Source organism: Helicoverpa armigera, chromosome 25 (assembly GCF_030705265.1).
Source record: "Helicoverpa armigera isolate CAAS_96S chromosome 25, ASM3070526v1, whole genome shotgun sequence".
NCBI classification, from domain to species: domain Eukaryota; kingdom Metazoa; phylum Arthropoda; class Insecta; order Lepidoptera; family Noctuidae; genus Helicoverpa; species Helicoverpa armigera.
In genome coordinates, this window is record NC_087144.1 from 3,934,327 (window position 1) to 3,959,064 (window position 24,738).

A 24,738-nucleotide genomic window follows, 5' to 3' on the forward strand; every position below is an offset into this window, starting at 1 on the left:
CACTTTAAGAAAAATGTTTTTTAGAAAACTTTATATCATTTTAAAAGACCTTTCCATTGATACCCCACACGGGTATGTACATCGAAAAAAAAAATTTCATCCCTCAGTTACATGTATGGGGGGCCCCACCCCCAATTCTTTTTTTTACTATTTAGTGTCATATTTTTGTAGCGGTTCATACAACACATATTCCCATCAAATTTCATCACTGTAGTACTTATAGTTTCCGAGTAAATCGGCTGTGACAGACGGACAGACGGACAGACGGACATGACGAAACTATAAGGGTTCCGTTTTTGCCATTTTGGCTACGGAACCCTAAAAAATGGCGACTTAAAAAAAATGTAAATGACAATCTAATTCCTAATTTAAAATAGGCTTTCCAAATTCGAAACACAAAACAACCGTTAAAGAATTTATTCGAAAATCGAAAATCTAACGGTACGCGTGACTAATAGGTCGGCTAAAACAAAACAGACATAAGTAAGAAAATGTGAATTTATCAAATGCATCTGACAGTTTTTAAATTTTTAATTGATGACCCGTGGGTCGGGTCGCCGTGGTGAATTAGACATTAATGAGCCGATAATGTGTGAGGCCATTTTTTTGTCAGAAGTTTTTAGTATTTTTTTAATCTTTTGTACTGTACTGTGTTGATGTTTGCAGACTTCTGTAACGCCTAAAGGTTTGTTGTGATATTACCTATGGATGGAAACTTTTGTTTTTGTTTTGTTTAAAGTTGTTTGTTTGTTCTTGATGTTTTGTTTAGTCAATCTTGTTTGATAGTTGTGTTGTTTACGTTTGTAACTTATCTATATACTACTAGGCATACCTACATACTACTTAATTGACATACCTACGCTTTACACTACATAGACTAAGTACCTACATAATGCTTATTGTAGCATTCTTCTTCTTCTATAAAAACTATTAAAACATCTTGCTTTTCATAATATTCTTACAATTTCAACCCTTACAAAACATAAAACTGTATTAAATAAATTAGCTATTCACTCATAAAAGTACGCAATTATCCATTGTAACATCAGAGAGGGGCTTATTTTGAAAACTTTCGATATAATGAGAGAGTTCCCCAAAGCCCGCGCCGGCCAAATGTCCAACACCTCGGGGTAGTTATTAAACACACGGGGAGGCGAGCGTTTCCACAAGAAATTAATTATCGCGAATTATTCGCAATGGCAAACCCGAAAAATTGACAATGTCGCCACCGCAAGACCACACAATGGTTTGACAGCTGTCATCTGGAACTTAATTAGAATTTAGCTCAAGGCTGTCAGCGGTTTTTGTTTGAATGTTAGTGTTTTTGTCAATGTTTGACTTCTTTGTCTTAGAAGAAGCTTGCTCTCTTGCTTTGAGTCTACTTATCTAACTGTTTAACAAATTATCTATATAAAACATTTCAATGTAAGCATTTCCCAATTGTTTAAAATGCGTAGTTCTGGTAGGATTTCAATTATCTGGACAAAAATACTCCAAGAGTCTGCATACCAAACTTAATCAAATCATTATGTCTGTAGGCACTTGAAAACGTAGGAATCAAACAAAACACACATTTGCACTTACAAGTCACGATACATAAAACATAAGTTTGGAGAAAAGCACAAAATACTTAGACCAAATCAGGAACATTCAGTATATTATCTATATTTAGTATCTTGAAGAGGCGCATATTCAATACTGTTACTTTAAAATATAGCTCAATATTACAACGATATCAACACAAAGAAAGGACCCAACTAGCCAAACATCTCCAAACTTACATTTCACATCTTCATTCCAACATTCAAACAAGATATCAAACGTATTTTCCTTAACAGCGATGTCCCTCTAATTCTCTACTTCCTTACAATGTTAGGTAACATTATATTCCTCTCCCCTTTCTATTCTCCCTTTAGGAGGAAAACCCGAAATCCGTTCCCCGTACTTTTGCAAGATAAACATAGTAAGATGCGTCCGTATGAGGGAGGTGGAATATATTAATAGCAACCTCCTTCCTATATGTTTTCACTGTATTGTGTTTTAGTAAGACCTTGTGGGAATAGGTCTGTTTTACTGCGTATTGCAATGTTTTGGGGAAAATTTTGTTTTTTGGGAACCAAATCTAGTTGTGTTTCAAGATTTGTTGTAAGATGATTTGCTATACCTTAAAGGATACTTTTGTTGTCCATTGAGATTTTCTGTAAAATGTTTTTGTAAAGCAAACTTTGCACATCTTCCTAAGAAAAGGATTTTATACAATATTTTTTACATAAAAGCAAACTTTGCACTTAAAAGGCCTTTTCAATGAAAACATAAAGTAAACAGGTGGTATTAACAATACCAACAATAACGTATAAACTTAGTGCAACGAATCCAAACTCGCTGACATCGAGCCTACACAAATAGCAGCAAAAAACGAACAAAACGATGCGCCCGCGCAAATCTGACACAAGGAACGTATCCACTACAAACGAGCTATTCAAACATGGAACACAAACGTCACGTATAACTGCTCACTTAACCCTACAATAGCCATAAAGAATTACAATTAATCGCCGCGACGAGAAATGCCACCGCGCCGGTAAAAAAACGTCAAAATATTGTCGGTGGATGCGACACGGTACCCCCACCGGCGGCTACCGGGTAGCCAATAGGGAGGCGCGGTCGAGGCCCGCTACCGCTTTTTAGCCAATGGCGTTCCCTGGGGCGGAGCCTCGAGCTACGCACGGTGTTTCGCCCCCAGCTAAAACCTTTTCGCCTGCAGTCGTTTACAGATAAGCCCGCGGGATGGTCGATTATTATTACATTTCATACGCGTGATTCTGTGATCTACGCGCGTCGCCTCGGGCGGTTACCGAATCAATAGCGATGTACAAAGCGAAGTGCGATACTAGAATTAGTTTCGGAGATATGATAGAACTGGCGTTGTTGTGATATGGTAGAGACATATTGTGCGTTCTGTGATATGTTTGCCTTAGTATAGATATAGCGTGCGGTATGAACCTATATATGCAGTGCCATCGTGAGGTATGGATGTATCTATCTTATATGCTTGTGTTCCTGTAGCGAGATGAAGCCGGCCTTGTTACAGCTTGTGATGGATGCCACCAATGGTTGCTCTGGCTTTATAAGTTGGTGCATATTAGGGCTTTCAATACCGGTATTACGGGATCCCGTAATACCGTGATCACGGATATATTTTGGTATTTTTTCAATACCGGTATTGACGAGCCAATACCGTGATTACGGTATTACAATCTTTTTATAATTTTAATTATTGTGGTTTGTTGTAATAAGTAGCAGGAAGTTGTATTAAATAAGATAAATAACTAGGTACTCGTAAGATGTCATCATCATCCTCCGAGCCTTTTTCCGCCAATCTACTTGGCAACGCTGCAGGGACTCCAGACAGAACAGACCATATATCAATCGAGTCAAAGGCCTTCTCATAGTCCACAAATGCTAGACACATCGGCTGATTATACTCTTCGGTCTTCTGTATAATCTGCCGCACTGTGTGGATGTGGTATATGGTGCCGTATCCGCTCCGAAACCCAGCCTGCTCCAGTGGTTGGAATTCGTCGAGTATTCGCGCAAGTCGGTTCGTGATCACTCTTGAGAACAGCTTATATACGTGGCTTAGGAGGGAAATGGGTCGATAGTTCTTCAGCTGGGTTTTGTCTCCCTTTTTGAAGAACAGGACGACAACACTCCTACTCCACGCCTCTGGAGTTCTCCCTTCAAACAGGACGGCGTTAAAAAGCTTCTGGAGCTCGCCCAGTAGCTCTAGAATCCTCATTTCCGGGATCATCCTCATTTCAGGTCGAGATGCATGCGATGCGTATAACCGGCCATAGAAGTTTTCCACTTCCGAAAGGACTGCCGGCACCGAAGAAATGACTTCTCCACTTGTTGTGGTCAGCTTCGTCAAGTGGCTTCTTCCAAGAGATTGTACGAACACCTTTGACCCCCGATTCAGCTCAATTGCTCTTTCAATGTCAAGAGTATTGGAGCACCGTAGGTCGTGTCGTACGTGCTTGTTGATCTCTTGATTTAGAGCCCGCTTAGCTGACGAAGTGACAGGCGGGTTTTCACGTCGTTTCTTCATAAGCCCTAATGTCTCTTCCGAAAGCTTTGATTTCTTGCCCTTACGCTGCTTGTGACAGAATATCGACCCTTCCTCCCTGAGGATCTGAACCACATATTCGTGGTTCTGGTGTCGTTTCCAACATCTGTTGTGGTTTCCACGGCGGCAAATTTGACTGGAAAGTTTCAGATCCTGAAATGGTTTGGAGCAGTGTTGGTCGGAGCCTTCATCAGACGAAAACGTTCGGCCTTGAAGTTGATATTCAGAGAGCCTCGGACAAGTCGATGATCGCTACCGGTATTAAACCTATTGATCACGGAGACGTCATGATGAAGTCAATCTCATTTTTAGTCATAGTGTCGGAACTATGATTGGACGCTTTTTAAACTAAAGCATTGTGTTTTAAAAGTTTTATTCGATCTAAAATTAAACCCCGATTTCAAATTAGACGAATTCGATTTGACAACATAAAAAAATATTTTAACAGCCTTTCTGTAGTCAAAGTAACTGTATTAAAAATTTGAAAACGGGATGCCAATTTACTAAAAGCGGATATTGCGCTAAAATTTATGTTGACGAAGTTAGATGGTCAAGCTTGCAAGCAATGACTTAAGTCAAAATCTTGCAAAAGCACTTCGAAGACGCATAAAGGAGCTATCTGGAATATTGCAATATTAGCATGGCCGACAATACCGTGATCACGTGATCACGGTATTGAAATTTTTAATACCGGTATTGATACCGGAATTGAAAAAATCCGGTATTTGAAAGCCCTAGTGCATATAGATTTTAAGTATTAATGACATAACTTTTGTATGCTTTTAAGATATCAATAAGTGAATACATTTTTGTTACATTTGCCATCTTAATCAGTTCTCTTAATTTTATACTATCACTAGCTTTTGCCCGCAACTTCGTTCGCGTGGAATAGTGACTACCAGCAGATTTTTGATTTGACCAATAGATGGCGCTATATGTCCGGAATAATTTTATTTTTATTTTTTTTGTAATAAAAACTATCCTATGTCCTTTCTCAAGTTTCAAACTATGTCTGTACCAAATTTCACACAAATCGGTTCAGTAGTTTAGGCGTGAAGAAAAGACAGACAGACAGACAGAAAGACAGACAGACAGACAGAGTTACTTTCGCATTTATAATATTAGTTTGGATAATTATTTATTTTCCCATTTGAGGTTAATCACTTATTTGTTATCTTATTTCTTGACTTACTGTAGACATATTGCATATTTAATTAAAACCAATATTTAATTAAAGTTCAGAAAACCAGTGTTGCCTCAAGAGGGTTAGAAAAATAAAACCTATTAGAATCATTACAATCAAAATAATTACAGTTATAAAACTAGACAAAAAACTAGGCAAATAAGCAATTCAGAAACAACTATAATTTGCATTAACTATATAAATACACAATCGATCCAAAGACACGAGTTACACAGAAACCATTAATTACAAAGAGAAACAGTTACAAGAAACATTTTAAAATAACTAAAATTTATATTCGACGACAAACCACAATTAAATAAACAAAAAAAAAATAGAAATAAAAAACGAAACTTTGTAAGAGCAAAGCGGCCGTTGCTACATTTAAAGCATTCCTTCAAAGGATATAATTAAATAGCCCGTATTCTTCTCTAAGTTATACTTTAAACTTATAATTGGCGGTCCTCGACAAAAATTACACGCAAGACATCCTTTTGTGGCTCGTCTATGGAAACTGGTTTGTTTTTATACTTTTTTCAAATAAAAAAAATAAGGATGGGTCGTTTAGAAAATTTTATGAAAAATATTAACCTACGAGTATAAAAACTTTTAGATAAATGTGAAAAGGGTGTCCTAAAAGAGTGATTTTGTGGTTACGCCGCTTTTGTATTAAACGCAAAATAAATATTTCCTTAAAATTCAACTTCTAAACATTCATAAGAATAAACATTAAACCTAACATAAAACTTAACTTTTTATCCCTACCGATTTACATATTATACAAAAATAAGTTAAATGTATTAATAAATTAGGTACGGATTGACGAACTCATTTAAAATACTGTTTTTTGTTCACCCGTCGGTTAAAGTAGCAAAATATATGTATTTTTGATCTGCCTTTAATCTTTTGTATAAAATAAACCTTTTCCTTGACTTAAGAAAGCAACTATGTCGTCTAAATACTCGAGATTTTTTCATAACTATTGCTTTATTATTGCTATATAATAAATATCGCTAATTTCAAATCGCACTCATCATCATCATCAGCCTATCGCAGTCCACTGCTGGACATAGGCCTCTCCAAGTGCACGCCACTGAGATCGATTTTCGGCTTCTCGCATCCAGCTCCTGCCAGCCGTCTTGCGCAAGTCAAATCGCACTATGATTAATTAAATAATAGATATATCAAACTTACTTAGTTATCCACCATTAAATAGTCAACACAACATTTTTATAATAATTCACACATACCATTTATATCTGTCAGTATATTTATGCTGAGTCCATGCTGAAAACAATTACTATGCTTCGGAACATTGCGAATTTCGTAATGCTATGAACTGTTTAATGTTATATTTTGTTTTACCTAAGTATATAGAAATCATACTTAGGTAAAACAAATATAATTTGTTTAAGAACCTATCTGCAAAATTGAAAAAAAAAATACTATCTCACTGAAAAATAACTTATGTCGCTTTACTTTCTTCTTTTCACGCACTTTTTATTTTAGTTAAATCTAGGAAGGTAAGTCAGCTTTATAAGACCGTTTTTAAATCCTAAGACTTCGGAACTATAATATGTTATTATACTAACTCATTTTTCCATTTTATATGAACTTCTACGAACTACTAATCACATATTATCAAACAATGATTCACCGATTCAGCCGCAGACCATTCCGACATTCCGTGAGATCGGATGGTTGTGTTCTGTCTCGGCCGACGGACTTCCAGACAGTCTGGAACGCCTCGGTAGGCGCTTACCAGTCAATACGAGACTATGAAGTTTTGTTTCAACGGACCGAGTCCCAGATTTATTCTTGTTCCCAATGTTTACTGTTTATTAGCACCTGCTTGATTAATAGCCGATTTGCAATTGTCAGGTAACTTTTATTGTGAAGAATATTTTACATGAAGTTTGACGTTTTGATAGATTCTATACAGACTATGTCAAACTGCTATAATTATTGCTCAAATAAAAGTTAACTCATATTAGAAAAATCGGCCCAAAACAATAGTACTGTTTTAATGGCGGTATATTTTTTGTAAAGTCTATAGGAAGGAATAAAGTACCTGTAGTGCGGAAAGGGGGTTATGAAGGCCCCTTATAAAGAGACCCTTAAAACATTATTTTGAAATCGTTATATCGGTTTAATCGTTATAGGACGTCCTCAGGCACGGTGGAGTGATGACTTGCGCAAGACGGCTGGCAGGAGCTGGATGCGAGTAGCCGAAAATCTATCTCAGTGGCGTGCACTTGGAGAGGCCTATGTCCAGCAGTGGACTGCGATAGGCTGATGATGATGATGATGATATCGGTTTCAGACTTTGAAAAAAAATGGCGATGTAAAATACTTTTATAGCACATTGTATATTGGAGTATACTGTCACAATTTAAAATCACGACAATACCGAAAATATATCTTCTCAAAGTACTGGAGATTTCGTCAACCCCAAAAGGCTTTCTCAAAAAATACCCTAACTCCATTATCTTATTCAGATTAAAGTAATAACGAAATTAATTTCCACATAAACAAAAGGGAATTAAAATCAAAAAGGAAAATAATTCAAAACGAAATGGAAGGCATTATATTTTTACGGCGGTGTTCGCGATCCCATTAAGACGCTGTCATCGCTCGTTGATAAGATTTAAATTAGCCCCACAATAAAGCTCCTGTCAAATCCGCCATTAATTTCGAATTTTGAATTTGGAACAGAAGCGGTGTTTGATCACACCACTGGCTGGTAAAGCCTCTATGGTTGGAGTTATAATGGAAGAGGTTTAAATGAATTGCTTTTGTCAAAAATGAAATATTAACGTCAAAAAGGTGCCTATTGTTTATTGCCTATGTGAAGTAAACCCTTCATACTATGGGACAAACACTTAGTTTAATTATGATACAATTTGACTCTACATATTTTGAGTCCTACCAGAGCTTTCACTAGTTTCATATGCGATACTTATTTAATCAATACTTCTTATTAGTTTAAGTACTACCTCAGTAGGCACTGCCACTATCCAAAAATGTGTCCAATCCTTTTCAAAAGTGCCCAATGCGGTCCACAGTGCGCTCACGTCAGAAAAGGTCCCTGAATGTAATTTCAAACTAATTAATTTTGCTCCGCCTGTCTGCCTTTGAATAACACTATTTGGACTTCAATTGTCTGCATGCCAAATAATAAAATAATAGCGATTTTGATGAAACACCACACACGAACCGCGAAGGTTTTTATACAATCAGAATACTGTCACTCACTACTGGTACTCAGCTACATCCGGTTAGACTGGAAGCCGACCCCAACATAGTTTGGGAAAAAGGCTCGGAGGATGAGAATGCACGACCATAAAGTTTTTAGTTATTAATGCCACTGAAATGGCAATAATAAATCAGATTTTTTATCAAATGCAATTGAGGTTTTTTTGGGTGTCAAATGTTTATCGGAACGATAATATCTGCCGGCTTTAATTTTAGACTAGTATTTTTTTAAATATTCTAGATTCAATGCACTCATTTCCGTTCTTCTACAAGTGCTTCAAAAAGTTGAATGTAATTTTATCCTCTACAAAAAAAGGAACGTCGAAGTGAAACAATGTATCATGCGGTTACAGCTTACGTCACATCGTATAATAGATATTGTCAAAAAGATTTAACGACATGTCACTCGGGCCCCGCCCACCGGCCGACCATAATCTATATCGGACAACTCGATATCCGACTAATTGGCTATTTCGAAATTCGTTTTTCAATAATCATTGCCGATATTATATTTTAATAGGCAATAAGAGCAAGGATAAAACCGTCGATTCTTTTTTTAAATAGTGTACCATCGACTAAATGAGCCAGTCGTTGTTTTTCAATTTTTTTGATTTACTACCTATGGATTGTGGACGGCAATTAATGAAGTATTGAGTAGTGTCGCGAGGAATATGCTCCTTTTATTTTAAGTTTTTAATGGGCATCTATAAACATAACTCTTGTTGTTTGCGCTCCTTTATAATTCAAACGGTTACCGCTCGAAGTTCCGAAGTGATCGTTCTTTTTTTAAGCCTGGCACGTTTGATTTGAAAATTCAAAGTTAGAATGTTCTCATTCGCTATTCAAACAATAATAACTTTCTATGATACATCAACAAGGCATTGTATGAAGGTGCTAGTAATTTTTCACCGTCTAGTTTTTGTAATAGCACATTTATAACAGCAAATACGTAGCTATTGTGTGTCTGATGTAGAGGTCAGGCGGCGCACGGCCATCGCTTTTCTAAGCCATAACCGGAATTTATACCCGACATTATTCATGCGATGCTGTTCGGTTGTTTTCCTCTAATTAGAATCCATTCAAGCGTACCCCATTAAAACTCGTCTAAATTAAAATTCGAATAACTTACTAACTAGACGTATAAATCACAACCGTACATAAAGACAATAAAATATATTGTCCAGCCGGCCGAGGATACGACGCAACAATAATTAATACAACAATACACTCACCGCAGTAATTAAAATAAACTAATTTCTAAACGTGAATGGCTTGGCTTTTATGAATGAATATTCTATGGCTTTTTTTAATGCTGGCAACATTTCTCATTCTTCGTCTCGCGCACTGACAGTTCGGTTGACGGCGTTCTTTTTTTGAAGCGCGACCTCTCGCAGCGGGGTGCAAGCGCATCCGTTGCGCGCTCGAATTATCTCATTTTAATTTAGGAATCGGCACTTTTAATGGCGTTATTGAGCTAATAATTCATTTTAAATCGGAATCAATTACGTGGATGGTTTTGGTATAATTTGGTGCGTTATTACCTACTGCTTTCCAGTAATCCCTTTGTTTCTTTCTCACGCTAAGCAAGGGTTGACTCCCACGAATTAGGTAGTCTGCTAAGGATTTTTATTTGCGGGAACATCGGATCGGGATGAGCAAATCGGTGTTCATAATTACAACGTTGGAGTATTTGGGCGATGGCGGCCGCGTGCACAGTAGCAATAACGTGCAATTTAAATGTTTCACATTTCGAACTGATTCTTTTTTTGAATGCGAATCCGTTGCGTGTGAGCACGCAGCAGAAATATTTGGTTATTGCTGGCTGGAAATGATTGTGTTGGGTATTTGTTTTTTTAACTATTGCAACACTCATTCAGGGCGTCAGTTAAAAAAGAGACTTCAAGCTAAAAACAAAGAGACTTTAATTATCTTTTTTCATTATCAGAATCTAATTCTTATAAGATACCAAGTTTATCATAAAAAGCTTATTCGAAAATACTTGGAGCTTTCAAGAAAATCTCAACCAAACAGCATTCTTGCCATCGAATCATGCGCAGAACGTTCTCTCGGTTACCGAAATGATTTCATAATTACAACAATTTGCATACTTTGCAGATAAATTAATCGTTACTAGCTTTCTGTATGGGGGCGTGTTATAGCGCATTCTAAAGCATTATGTCATCATAAAATAGCCAAATAGATTTCATACTAAACTATAAGTTATGTATGATAATTTAGTAGGTATATAGCTAATAGAGGAGATCATTAAAAGCCTAGTAAAAACACATACCTATGAAAGAATTTTCAGCACTTTTTGCTATTTTGTTATTCTTGTTCAATGGTGACAAAGCATTGATATACATGTAATTGTGTGTCAATTTGAAAGCAGGTATAGTGATCCTAGAGCAATTGTTTACAATACACATATAATTAGGCACTAGAAAGTTTAAAAAATAAGAAACACTCCAAATAAGAGAACCCGTAGGGAAAACCTTATAAACAAAAATACGCATTACCAATAAAACCTACTTTCAAACAATAAACCTGGCAACACCGAAACAGATTATTAAAAACCGACCACAAACACCGGAGACCACTGTTCTGGCCATCACGTACACACAAATAATAGTAGCCTTTTGTTTTGAAGAAGAAATGACAGCTTTCTTCGAGGCTGATGTGGATTCGAATTTAGATTTGGAAGTCTGGTGATGGCTGGTGAGATTCAAGCCGTTGGAAGTTGTAGGTATAATTGTCTATTTAATTACTTACTTTTCAGAAAAGGATAAAACCTCAATATCCCTTTTGAGGAACATTTAATTTTAATAATCATTTTGTGAGTTTCTGGGTTATAAGAAATCACCTTGGAATTTGTCAAAAATACAAAAATAAAGATTTTTAATGATTGAGAATGCATTTCTATGTGTGAAAACTCTAGTACAAGATGTATTTTGTATTGTATAGTCGATCTAATAAAGCATAAAACCTCTTTTGCCCAATCAACACTTATGACAGTTGACAGGTGGTGCTTACGTCAAAAATCCTGTAGGTATTTCACTTGACATTTACTCACCAAGCAGGTTAATATATTAGCTAAAAATTGTCTGTCATCGCTGTGTAGTAATTAATATAAATAATGAGTGTGCCTCTAAGCTATAAGTCTGAAGCTTAGCCTTGTAGCCTATTACAAGCGATGATGGGCTGTAAATATCATATTTTTATAGCTTTATTTTATTTTAAACTCATTCTAATTTGCTCTTGTGATAGTTTTGACGTGTAATTAGATTCTTATTGGTAGGTCGTTGCAGAAAAATTAAATGGTTTATTGAATATACATAGATCCGCATAATAGTATGTATTTAGTACCTACTTTAATAAGTTTTATAAAATATGGCTTATACCAATTTTATGTATTTGGTCGATATTGTTTAGGTATATAAAATAATATACTTGAGTAAAACAATAAATTACAAGACAGATTGTCTTTTGAAAGAGAGTTTTAGCATATTTTTTACTTCAAGATAACATTTTACAACATCTATTAAAAGTTTTATAACTATCAAATTGTTCAATAAATCAATAAAGAAAATAGTTTGACGATACGCTTCTTAAAGACTTTAAAGCACTTTCATAAACTTCGAAACAAAACTTTATAATTAGTTTATTTTATAGCTTTTAGTGTTTGCAATCTTTTGCAAACTATTTAAACTTTTTGACATTCGCACCGGAAGACATGACACATAATTTTTGCTTTAAATTTAGTTTTCTAGACTAAAATAAAAGTGTTCTTAGATACTTTATTGAATAAAATTAAATGACCATTTAAAAGCTGCAAATAATAACTAGTAATTCATCTTATTACCAAAAATCTACAATAAAGAAAAAAACACGTTTCTTAACTGCCAGTTCGTGAGCATCAATGTTGCCAGTTCAAAAAAACATAATTCCCAGTGTTACGCAGTGCGCTGCAACCGGGCATCGGTCACGACCTGACCCGATCTATCAGTTTCATTACTTTATTAATGGCTACTAACGAGCTACCTTCTTTAATAATTGCCTTTTTAGGGTTCCGTAGCCAAAATGGCAAAAACGGAACCCTTATAGTTTCGTCATGTCCGTCTGTCCGTCTGTCCGTCTGTCACAGCCGATTTACTCGGAAACTATAAGTACTACAGTGATGAAATTTGATGGGAATATGTGTTGTATGAACCGCTACAAAAATATGACACTAAATAGTAAAAAAAAGAATTGGGGGTGGGGCCCCCCATACATGTAACTGAGGGATGAAATTTTTTTTTTCGATGTACATACCCGTGTGGGGTATCAATGGAAAGGTCTTTTAAAATGATATAAAGTTTTCTAAAAAACATTTTTCTTAAAGTGAACGGTTTTTGAGATATCAGCTCTCAAAGTCGTAAAAAGTATGTCCCCCCCCCCTCTATTTTTATAACTACGGGGTATAAAATTCTAAAAAAAATAGAGGTGATGCATGCTAATTAACTCTTTCAACGATTTTTGGTTTGATCAAAGTATCTCTTATAGTTTTTGAGATAGGTTGATTTAACTGTAATTTACGGAACCCTTCGTGCACGAGTCCGACTCGCACTTGGCCGGTTTTTAAAATTATGTTACTGGCATGAAAAGTGAACTATTGTGAATATGAAAAAAATATATATGTCTAAGGGTGAGTTGCACAATTTAACGAGAACGATAACCAACCCATAACTAGCCGTACTTGCCACCCATTAGGCAAATTGACGATTTGACAACTGACAATGATTCGGTTACCCACTGTAAAAGTTTCTGAAACACCTACTGAAACAAACTTTCTTAAAGCAGGATATAAGTCATTTTGATGGCATTGAGATAAGATTACCTTTAAGTAAGTACCTATAAAAGTTTCAGTCTTATTAAGATAACTAAATAATAACTAACTATTACTTAGCTAATTAAAAACATACTTATATGAGTTAGAGCTTGCTCGTAAGCCATTTTGCCATACCGATATTGGCACTGGGCATTCAAACAAAGCCTAGTTATTATTTATACCCCTCCGTTAATAACAGATACGACTAGCAACCAACCACCATTTCACTAGACGCATGATTGATTTTATCCTCAAAGACGCAACCTATTTCCATTCATTAACGAAAAACATTAATCAGCATACAACCTTTCTAAACACCAATTAACCACTCCAATATTCCCCGATATGGGAAACGCCTACTTAAAATCATTGCCAGTGTAAAAAATGTTATTACCGTGTTACGCCGGGCGCGCGCGTGCCCGAGTCACGACCCGAACTGAACCAACTGATTTTATTACTTTACACGAAGCGCGGGTATCAAGTAATTGAAGGTTAACGAACAAGTTTTTGAATTACGAACACTTGCGGTGTTTGAGGTTTGAATTTTTTTAAAATTCGGATTTGGTGTCTTTGGAAGTTTAGGAACGCCTTTTTTCCTATGTATGAGACAATATAAAGCAATGCGAGTTTCAAGTTTAGAATTGCTTATTAAAATAAAAAATAATTTTATTTATTCTCCGTTCAGTATCTTATAATATAAAAATGAATCGCAAAATGTGTTGGTAAGCGCATAACTCAACAACGGCAACGCCTGGACCAATTTGGCTAATTCTTTTTTTGTTGTGTTTGTTATTGTCAGGAGAAGGTTCTTATGAAAAAAAAATAGATTAAAGTATAGAAGTCAGTTGACGGGAGCGAAGCCGCGGGCAAAAGCTAGTAGGTAAAAAATGAGGGAGAAACGGTTATACAACATAAGTCGGTTCCCCCCATATAGTATTCTTCTCTTTCAGTGCTCTGGAATTTTATAAAATTACTTTTAAAAAAAATTGGTACGAAGCACGTTTTTTCATGTCACTGCCTGAATGTTATCAACTTTTGTGACATACAACTTTATATTTGGCATACTTAATTAAGATGATATCTTTTATGAAATTCATGATGACTTTACAATTTTACTTACTTCATTCAACAAATATCACGATTTATAAGTATTAGTATGCTAATGCTCATTTGCATTATCTGCATTATCGTTACACTATCAAATTAAGGTCCTGCGTGACGGAGCATCTTTTCAAAAATTGTGTTTATATGATATGTGATTAGTATCAAAGTCGTTACTCTCAAATTGAGAGTGACAAATATTATGCTGAAAACTGCATGTTCAGCTAAATCTACATAGCATACACACTGAGAAACTTCTTTTTTGATGTCGGTAAAAAAATAATAAATATACCTTTAGGTACATATAGGTGAAAACTGAAGTATGGAGCAACCTTTACGTGAAAATGCAGCGCCTGATGCCATCAGTACCAAGTACTTACAAGGTACTGATAGCTACATGGACTGAATGAAAATATCGTATGACGTACTTTAGATTTATATTTAGCAGAAAACTGCGATAAGCAGAAGATATAGATATTTGAAGAATTGAGGACAGACCTTATCATATCAAAGAATGATGATTTTTTAATCCTTGATGATGGCTCACCGTGACGTCAATGAATATGTAAACCGGATTCGCATCATCATTGATAAATTGATGACGATTAAATACGGTTATGTCCCTGTCATATTTATTTCTGACCAAGTCAGAAAATGGGCCTCAATGGAACCGTTTTTGACCGAATGTTTACTTTGAAAATTGAACGTGAAAATGCATAGGAAATAGTTGTTTTTAGAAAACTGACGTTTATGTTGTCGGTGTACTTGGTACTTAAGCTAGTTAAGTCAGCCTTTTGTATTACAATACTAGCCATTTTGTTCAAAAAACTATAACGGGTGAAGTAGTAGGTATGCTAATGATATATATATTTCTTTGAATGTAAAGCTTTGTTTTGGCGCAAAAGGATGCCTGTATCTATCCACACATTGAGCGCACGCGGTGATTAACGCTTAATTTTTTTTCTGTGGGAGAGAAAGCCTGAGCCCAGCAGAAGAACGATAAAAAAGGCTGATGATGTCAAGACGATAAAAGTCCTAAAAAAACTATGATATCATATGACCTTGATATCTTATGATTTATGGGAAAAAGCAATTACAGGTCAAAACAGGTACACAACTGACTTACTACTTACTAGATTACTTACTAATCTAATCACAAATGGATAATAATACAATTTCAATTCAGCTGTTATCGTGAAAGATAAACAAGATACTATATATAATTTAACGTCACGTTTCCGTTGGATTGTAGTAAACTTGATTTGGCTTCCACCATGGCAGGATCTAAGTTCGAAGGTGACATCCAAGATGTTACTCAGCGGCAGTTAGAATACATCAACACTGTGATTGAACAGGAAGGATTCAAAAACAGCAAAGTGAAGATTGAGCCTGTTGGAGCAGCCGGAGACAACTATGTGGCAAATGTAAAGAGAATCATCGTCGAAGGAGATGGTGGCAACTTGTCTATCATCGCCAAAATAGCACCATCATCGGAACAGATACGGAACAACTTCCAAAGCCCAGTTGTGTTCCTCAACGAGATTTGTATGTACACAAAAATCTTGCCAAAATTCCTGCAACTACAGAAGCAAGCCGGTGTGCCAGAGGATGAACAGATTAAATTCCCGAAGTATTATGGATCACTTAGTGAAGCACCCAATGAAATCATTCTGCTGGAAGATCTGAAGGTGGCAGGATATAACATGCTGGACCGATTTATTCCTCTGACTGATTATGTCGTGAGAGGTGTGCTTAAAAGTTTAGCAACATGGCACTCCCTGTCCTATGTGTTGAAAGCCAAAGAACCCGGCACCTTCAATCACTTCAGAGACTCCTTGGTCGATTATTGGGTACATTTCTATGAATTAAAAGATAATCCTGTAGTCGACGTCCTCCGTCAAGTCGAAACTATTGCCATTGGTATCCTAAGTGATTATCCACAGTACCAGAGTATTATTAAAGACAAAGTAAATGCTTTTATGGAAAGAACCGTTAAAATGAAGAAAATTGAAGATGGGAACAGATTTTCAGTTATTCAACATGGCGATGCTTGGACTAATAATATTATGTTCCAGTTTAGAGAGGTAAGTGTCATTAAATTTTATATTCAAATCAATATTTGTAGGGGTAAAGACTCATTAGTCACTTTTAATTCAATAGCAAAATATTTAGTCATTCGTGTTCCACTGTCCTTACTAATCACATACATTTTTTATTTCAGGACGGCACATTAAAAGAGTCAATGTTGATAGACTACCAAATAGCAAGGAATGCGAGCCCAGTGAGTGATATCCTGTACTTCATCTTCAACTGTACTCACCACGAAGCTAGGAACGAGTATTTCAACGAATGGCTGGATCACTACCACTCGGAATTGGACAAATCTTTAGCTAACTTCGGTATAAAGGCTAACTATGTTTATCCTAGAGATCGGTTGGATGCTGACTTAAAGAGGTATGGTAAACTAAGTGTGGGTAACGTTATTGTGACAAATATCATGACGTCATTGAAACCGGAGTTAGCCAGTAAAGTTAAAGATCAGATGGATTCGTCAGATCTGAGTAACTTACTCACGGAAGAGGATATGGATGCTGGAACTCTGTCTGCTCTTAGGAAGAGGCTGGTTGGTCTTGTCGATAGCTTTAATAGATTTGGTCTAGTGTAATCGCTGTTGTTATTTTTTAATGTTACTTTATTAAGTACTTTTGGAACTTGTTGTTTTTTGTGAGTTGTCCGTACTGCCTAACTTATGTATAACTTTTATTATACAAATAAATACAAAGTTATTTTACCGCCTTAAAAGTGTTTATATTATTTGCCTACCAGGCTTTTTACTTCAAAATCTTCTTTAGTTTAATAAGTTGGTGGTTATGATCATAACAACCTAGTAAATTAAGAAGTGAATGTTATTTCACAAATTCATAGCAATTTTTACATTTACAAACCTATTTGAAAGTTTTTTATATGATCAATCGAAAGGTTTTGATAACATCAGCCACGAACAGATTTCCATGGCCACGATACTACAAATATTCCATAAAACGTCAAAAAACATAGTAATTAAAGGGTATGATTTAAGCTGTCACCAATTTAATTCATTTTGTGTTTCTTAAATAATAGGGTTTACCCTCAAAATAGTAGATTTGTCACCAAAATGTATCACCAATCAATATAAAATCAATTCCACAATAAATTACCGAAAATCACGGAGATATGGGGTCAAGTACCAAATGAATGGTTTTGTATGTATTATAATAGGTTTGTCCTAAAAGTATTTAAGCAAACTAATTTAAAGAGATCACCAATAAATCATATATTATATCACTAGAACATTTCATGAAGGTCTAAAAATGTATGGTGGTCGTCATCATCCTTTCAACCAAAAGAGTCTACTACTTAACTGGCCATGTGCCTCCCCCAAGGGTCTTAATTTCCACAGGTAGTATAAATATATTTTAATTAAATTTCTAGCTGAATAGTAAATAAAACAATTAAAGTCAAAATAATCAATATTCATTGTTAAAAATAACAATCACTGAATAATCAGCGCAGGTTTGGATTTTGAAGGGCGCCCCCTTTTCATTTTCTGGTCGATAAGTAAATTTTCTGGTGGGGGGTTGGCCAGCTTTAAGCGTATGACTAATCCGATAATATGCTTGCACATATAATTTTTGTAAAACGCAGGGCAGTTGCATTTTCATGTATCCAAACAATATTGTGCGGTTGACCCACTCTTCATTTGCTGAACTATTGAACTTTGTAGTCATCAAAATCACTCTCCCTTCCCTTCCTCTTCCCTTTGAACATATTTTCATTAAAATTATAAACTGATGTATTAAATTGGTAACGAATACATTATTTTAATAACTGAACGAAATAAAATGTAACTACTGTATTGGTGACAAAATAACAAATAAAAAGGAGTCGCAGTCTGGGATCGATTAATCGATTTATTTGGTGACAGATCTACCATTTTGAGCACCAAGCTATTATTTCAGTAATAAAACTATTATTATAAGGACGAAGTTTATATTCATGTAATGCACTACAATTTTATTGGTAATCCATCTCATATTTTACACATTATATTAACAATAATTTGGTAATTCATACCTGGGTACACTCTTTGTTTATCTGAGAACGAAAATATTTCGTGGCGATAGATCTATTTATTAGGTGATACAACTTGATGACAGATATAAATTTTGGTGACAAAAAATATAGTTCCCGTAATTAAATCTGAATGCACTCATCAGTGAGATAAAGTGGATGAGACTATATGACTAGACTATGTTCAGGATCAGTTGCTGCAATAATTCGTTTTTTTTTTTGGAAATTTTAGGACAGTTATTACCTTGGGTGTACTACAGGGCACGATAGTGGGTTCATTCTTATTTAAAAATATTGTTGGTTACTTTCATTGATGTAATAAAATAGCTATATCAAATATTGTTCCTAAGATAGGTTTATATTTCCTGAGCAAAAGAAAAGGAAGTTCGAATATCTCCCGAATATCTTGTGGATCTCGGGGCTAAGTACCTAATAGCCGCACGGGTCGATCGAACATGAACTTAACCAACACTTGATGCGGGTTCCATTCCACGTGATGACTGTCATTTGAAAATTTCGGACAGTCGTTACTAGTTGTCTTACCTAGGGATTATCGTATTGCCCAGGAAACTGGGTTGAGGAGGTCAAATAGCCAGTCGCCACTACACTGGTACACTGGTACCTACTCAACTGCATCAGGTTATACTGGAAGCCGGCCCCAAATATGTACATGGAAAGATGAGCCTGAACTGTACCTACTTTGCTACAGATAACAAGACAACGGTAGGTATATCATTTGGCATCTGATAATTTTATGAAATTCATGATGAGTATACATTTTTTCTTCATTCATAATTATCATGATAAGTATGTTAATGCTCATTAAATTACATAATCCATATCGTTGCAAATATCTAAGTCTTGCGTGACATAGCTTTTAATTCAAGTTTTTACTTGAAACTGTTTCAAAATTTCATCACATTTTGTAATTGGTTAAACCAATTAAATTATTATTCACTTAAGATATAGTTTTGAACCTTAATAGTACCTCGACATGACATTCAATTCTAAATACCATGGTCGTTTATATCCTTATTTGTAAAACAACAGCAGTTGAAACAGTGGGAAATAATTTTCACATCTATTAATTAAAGGGGCCTTAACTACATAAAGCCTTTTTAACCAGGATAAAACATAACCAAACACATAAACAACCCATTCTAACAAATATAACCTCTTCCGTAGTTAACAAAGGACACTGACACGCCACATAATTGTTTCGGAGCTCATAACTCAACGTCAGAATAAACTAAAACAAATCCAACCGCAGCTTCCTTCATTAGCAACTTGTTAGTTCGGACCTCCTTACCAAATTACTTACGTACTGGCTGAACAGAAAACATAGCAGTTCAAATATGGAATACTCTGGAAAGAAATAAAACATTAAAGGAAGAAAGTTCGCTTCAAAAAGTTATGTTGGTATCAATTTTAGTCTATGAAAATTTCACGATAGTTGATTAGCCTAGATTACCTATTGCTTTATTTACCCGATTTAGACTTTCAATCAAAGCTATTACTAAACGTAGGTATTAATTAAATGAATTATTTATTTACCTCAGTATTAAATTATTGTCTTAGAATAGGAATGGGTACAGCCACATCAACAGTTTTTTACTCGCGATACATAAGAATGTACCTACATGATTAAGTTAAGATTAAGTGTGAGAGACACTTTATAGAGCTTAAAAGTACTTAAAAATTACTGTAACTTACATAACATTTAGCAGCTTCAACGGCTTAACCCAACAAGCTGTCAGTCGGTTCTATTTTCAAATCAATCTCGAGCAGGACAGTACCGACCAGCGCATCGATCATAGAGCCACGCCCCGTGGTCGCCGCGACAACCGGCCGGAGTACAACCTTTTCGAATCAACCTCTTTCGAACGTGGAATTTGTTAATCTGTTTTTAGATTATCTGTGGTTTTGAGTTGCCTTTGTATAGTCAGTCGTAGGTAAAACAATAAATAATCGTTTGGAATTTGCAGAACTATGATAGGTATTGATTGAAAACGTTGATGACTGACTATCTCACTTCTTTTTGCTTCAGCTACATATATTACACTACCTACATGGACACTATGTATCTCCATATTTTCCAAATGTGCGTAGTTAAGATACATAGGGCATGTATTTTTTCAAACCAGTACCTAAGTAAGATAACGAAAATAGTCTTGCAGCTCTCAAAGCCGCTGAGTTTCCTTTTAGTCTGAAAAATATTATTCAACATTTTTTTTTCTTTTCAAATAAAGTATTTCATCTTATTTCATCTACTGACACGAGTTGAACAACAAAAACAAAACGCTGGCAATTTAAAAACAGCACAATTTAAAAAGAGAACGAATGGAATGTTGAAATGAAACCCGCTACCATTCCCGAATACGCACCAAAAAGTTTTAATCAACTTTGATCTTTACCCCAATAAAAATAGAACTCTCTTTTCAGTAAATTATTTTTGCGATATACAACGTTTTTAAAATAAATTCTTTAGTAATTTGGACTTCCGTTCTTATACACCCAAATAATGTAATTTAATCTGTAAGAGAAAGCAATTAAGTCGAAATTCATTTGTTAAGGGATAAATTGTTAATATTAATTTGATTTTTTTTGTACCGACTACCTGTATTGAAAGTATCGAAAGTAAGAATGTTAAATAATAATTTAATTGTGGGTTATATCTGCTACCAGTAATAATATTTTGTAGGGAATGCACCATCAATAAATGTGATGAAGATTGTAGGTGCATACTTAGAACTGGTTTCCAGTTTCCATCGTATAAACAGAAGCCTAAAACCTTCTTCGAAAAATGGGCTATATAAAACTGAAAGAATTTTTTAAATAGGACCAGAAATACCCGAGATTAAAGCGCTGTTAAAACGAATGAAAAGTGAAAATTTGCGTGTTCTGAAAAGTTCGTAGTTTTCAGATCAGTCATTAATTCATCTTGCAGCTCTAAAATGAAAAATTGGTAGATGTTTGTAAAATCCTAGAAATTGCAATTATCTATAGGTCACTCACTCTCAAAAAGTAATTAATTACTTATCCAGAATTGCCTATAAAGTTAAAAGCCAGTTTTTAGCTAACTAGGTAGGTTTGTAAAAGGGCTCTAGCGGATTATTTAGAACTGTAAACTGAAGCATGGAACAATGCCGGCCAGTTGTTAGCGGCCATGTCGACGCTACCAGCAAACGTAGCCTTTGTTACTAATTTCAGCTCAACAAGACAATCGGAGCAAACTCCGTTACACGGGAGAAACTACCAACGATAGTTAGCCAGCACGAGCCAAATTATTATATTTAATAACGCATTACATAGCACAAATATATCTATTCTATTACAAGCCGAGCTACATTCCGCAAATACACTAATTAATCTTTCCGAAACACGCAAAAAATGCCAGCATAATGATAACTCAGTGCGCTCTACAATGAGGCATAAAATTCTTGATGTCTGGTACTCACAAAAAAGGTTAACTTGAAAAAAGCGACATCTGTTATCGAATAGTGGACCTAAACGCTTTAGTGTAGAGTGTATATTTGTGAGTGGCAACATCGTGTTTTGTTTTTTTGGCGGTTAAAAAATGGTGGTGCTGGCCGCTTTGCCTCGGGCGTGGCACGGGCCGCGCGCTCTGCCTAGAAATCTTCGCTTCAAATCTGTGCTTAATGATTGCGTACAACTTAAAATTACCTGTCAATATTAACTGTGGGCTATTATTTTTATGATGTCGACTATTTAATTTTAGGTGTAAAGTATGAAATGTATTTTGGTTTGGATGGAGCCGGATGTTTTAAAATTAATTTTATGTTTTACATTATGGACCGTGAAAACATTAAATCTTTCCGCTTGAGCAATTTCATTTAATTCATAATACACACCAAATACTATACTTTTTCTATAGCCAAATTTAAAAACTAAAATACCATCTAAAATCATTTAAAAAACTTCGGAATTCAACCAGTCCAGTAACTTTTTCTAACCCACTAGAACACGTAACATGTTTGTACCCCTACGCCTAAATCACTATAAAATTATACCACCAATCATATACCGATCTAAATTATGATTGCTCCAGTAACGCTGATGGACGCGCCATGATGATTGCTGTCAATTAACCCGTCGCAAGTCAGTTATCTATAAATCAATAGTGCTGAGGCTTTTAAAACGTTTACCTTATTCGGCATGGATTGTCTAGAACTGAGTCTGAACTGTTGCAATGTAATTAAGTGATTCGAGGAGTTTTCGGGTTTTATGGGTGCATGCATTTTTTTTTCAGTTAAAATAACATAAATTACATAATAGTCCATTGAAAACTATTCGGTTTTTGTAGACTCAGGTAATGTAAGCCCGTAAAATATACTCAAACTTGCTAAAACTTATGAACTTATAAACATATTAGTTACTTAATTATTTGATTGAAAATCGACTGTATATTTGTAAGATTTTACCGCAAAATAATTCTAATTGAGAGTCCTATTTGTATCACTAAGTAAGTGTTTTGTTTTGTTCTAGGTAAGCTGTGAGAAGAAGTTTATTTGTAAACAAACTGACCAATTTTGTGATATTTAGCGAAAATGACTTTTCGGTGTGTTCCTACTTTTCAAACTGTATCCAACGATAGCAACGCCACCTGGGTAAGTGACTTGAAACTTCTACTTTCACTTAGCTATTCGATACTAGATGGCGCTTTACGTTTGACTTCTGACATTTGCATTAAAATTATAACTTAATGTATCAGATAATTACTCAAAATTAATACTTAATTGAAGTAAATAACCGCAACTTGAAGTCATTTTCAATATATATTTTAAGTTTTTCTGTAGATACTGTCTATTCTAATAATATAAAAGTAGCGCCATCTATTACGATAGCTTCGAACTATTTAAAAACAAGCCTGACATACTGGTTAGCTAGTTACGCTACTCGCCACTAGATGGCTAATTTTAAAAATTACTTTTATTGTGAACTTTTAAATAAAATTACCATTAATTAACAATACGGAATTATAATTAATTAACATGCACACGTTTCAGTTTATATTTTATTTAGGTAAACAAATCTTTTCATATAGGCCCAATTCTTAACCCACCGAGATTCTGCTAAATCATTCCACAGTAATCATAAAAAGCAATTAACAAGTTTCAAATCAAGGCTTCATTGTCGATGCTCAAGCTTGTTCAAGGCATTGACACATGAAGTGTTGTCTCGTTGACATGTCGATGAACTGGTGCTATGAACTCAGCCATCGCCCACTCGCTGCTTAACCTACAAATAACCAGTATATCTTGGTAGTTGTAGATGGCGCCACTTGTCAAGTCTACAGGACAAATTCTGTTTAGTTCCTAGAATTTGCAGGTGTCAATTTATACTGGATTTTCTTGTAATATTACATGGCTTCTTGAGTATTAGTGACCCTATTAGTCCCTGGGAATAAAACTAAGTTAGGATGGGCAGTAGGTACGTGGGCAGTAGACAGTTTTAACACTTATAACTGTTGTTATTAAATGCGTGTTGGTGATTTATTTCTTTTTGCAGTAAATATTAAATTGTTACTTTTTTAATGCGATGTCTGGGATGATTTAATTTATTTAATTTGCAGTCGGGCGTGGGTTGTAATTGCAGGTATTCTTAAGTTAAGATTTTATATTTTGTTATTTTCCTAGTTGCAGTTTAACAAATGTTTTAGAATAAACTCGCATAACGGCATTAAAGAAAACATTACTATTTTTATTTATCTTGTTAGCGGATTTTTAAAAGACTCCCAAAAAGGAAGAGATTCTCAATTTGGACGTTTCTATTCTTTTTATGTTTGTTCGCGCATATCACCTTCGTCTTTCTCAATACTTGACATATACAGCATCAATAACGTGTAATTCATCTATCTGTGCAGATCAATGCGTTCTAAGAACTATCAGTGAAAGATAATTAGTTGTAGTCGAAGATAATTACAAGTTTCACGTTCATCAAACGCTTGTCATTGCATTTGTACAGTTAAAACGTTTATATGAACGGACTCATCATTTGTGATTGGTTCTCTAGTACCTGTACTTACGAGCAAACAAAATGGTTTAATTTAAATAATAGGTGCTACAAAAATAATAATTA

At 35.1% G+C, this 24,738-nt stretch overlaps 2 protein-coding genes across 6 annotated transcripts in view; both read left to right on the forward strand.

Moving 5' to 3' along the window:
- The window catches only part of Tfap-2 (Transcription factor AP-2), a 100,386-nt gene that overhangs the window by 26,418 nt on the left and 49,230 nt on the right, over positions 1-24,738 (forward strand). The window contains exons 1-2 of one of the 5 annotated variants that reach the window (XM_064041513.1): positions 2,770-3,027; positions 23,146-23,267. The exons of 1 other annotated variant lie outside the window; for it this stretch is intronic. In XM_064041513.1, the coding sequence (XP_063897583.1) occupies positions 23,208-23,267 (60 nt within the window). In that variant the 5' untranslated portion in view covers positions 2,770-3,027; positions 23,146-23,207. Of the gene's footprint in view, positions 1-2,769; positions 3,028-23,145; positions 23,268-24,738 lie in introns of those variants that run through there. 3 more of the 5 variants (XM_064041511.1, XM_064041512.1, XM_064041515.1) reach the window with 3 other exon arrangements.
- LOC110377642 (uncharacterized) lies at positions 15,764-17,322 on the forward strand. Its single transcript, XM_021336595.3, has 2 exons — positions 15,764-16,613; positions 16,751-17,322. Exons 1-2 carry the CDS (start codon positions 15,804-15,806, stop codon positions 17,192-17,194), a joined length of 1,254 nt encoding a protein of 417 aa, XP_021192270.3. The 5' UTR covers positions 15,764-15,803; the 3' UTR covers positions 17,195-17,322.

What these genes read in the sequence shown, in the direction of transcription:
- LOC110377642 (XM_021336595.3), top strand. Translation starts at nt 15,804, where the DNA reads ATGGCAGGATCTAAGTTCGAAGGTGACATCCAAGATGTTACTCAGCGG. An exon ending in TTATGTTCCAGTTTAGAGAG is followed by an intron (nt 16,614 to 16,750) that starts GTAAGTGTCATT and finishes TTTTTATTTCAG; the next exon opens with GACGGCACATTAAAAGAGTC.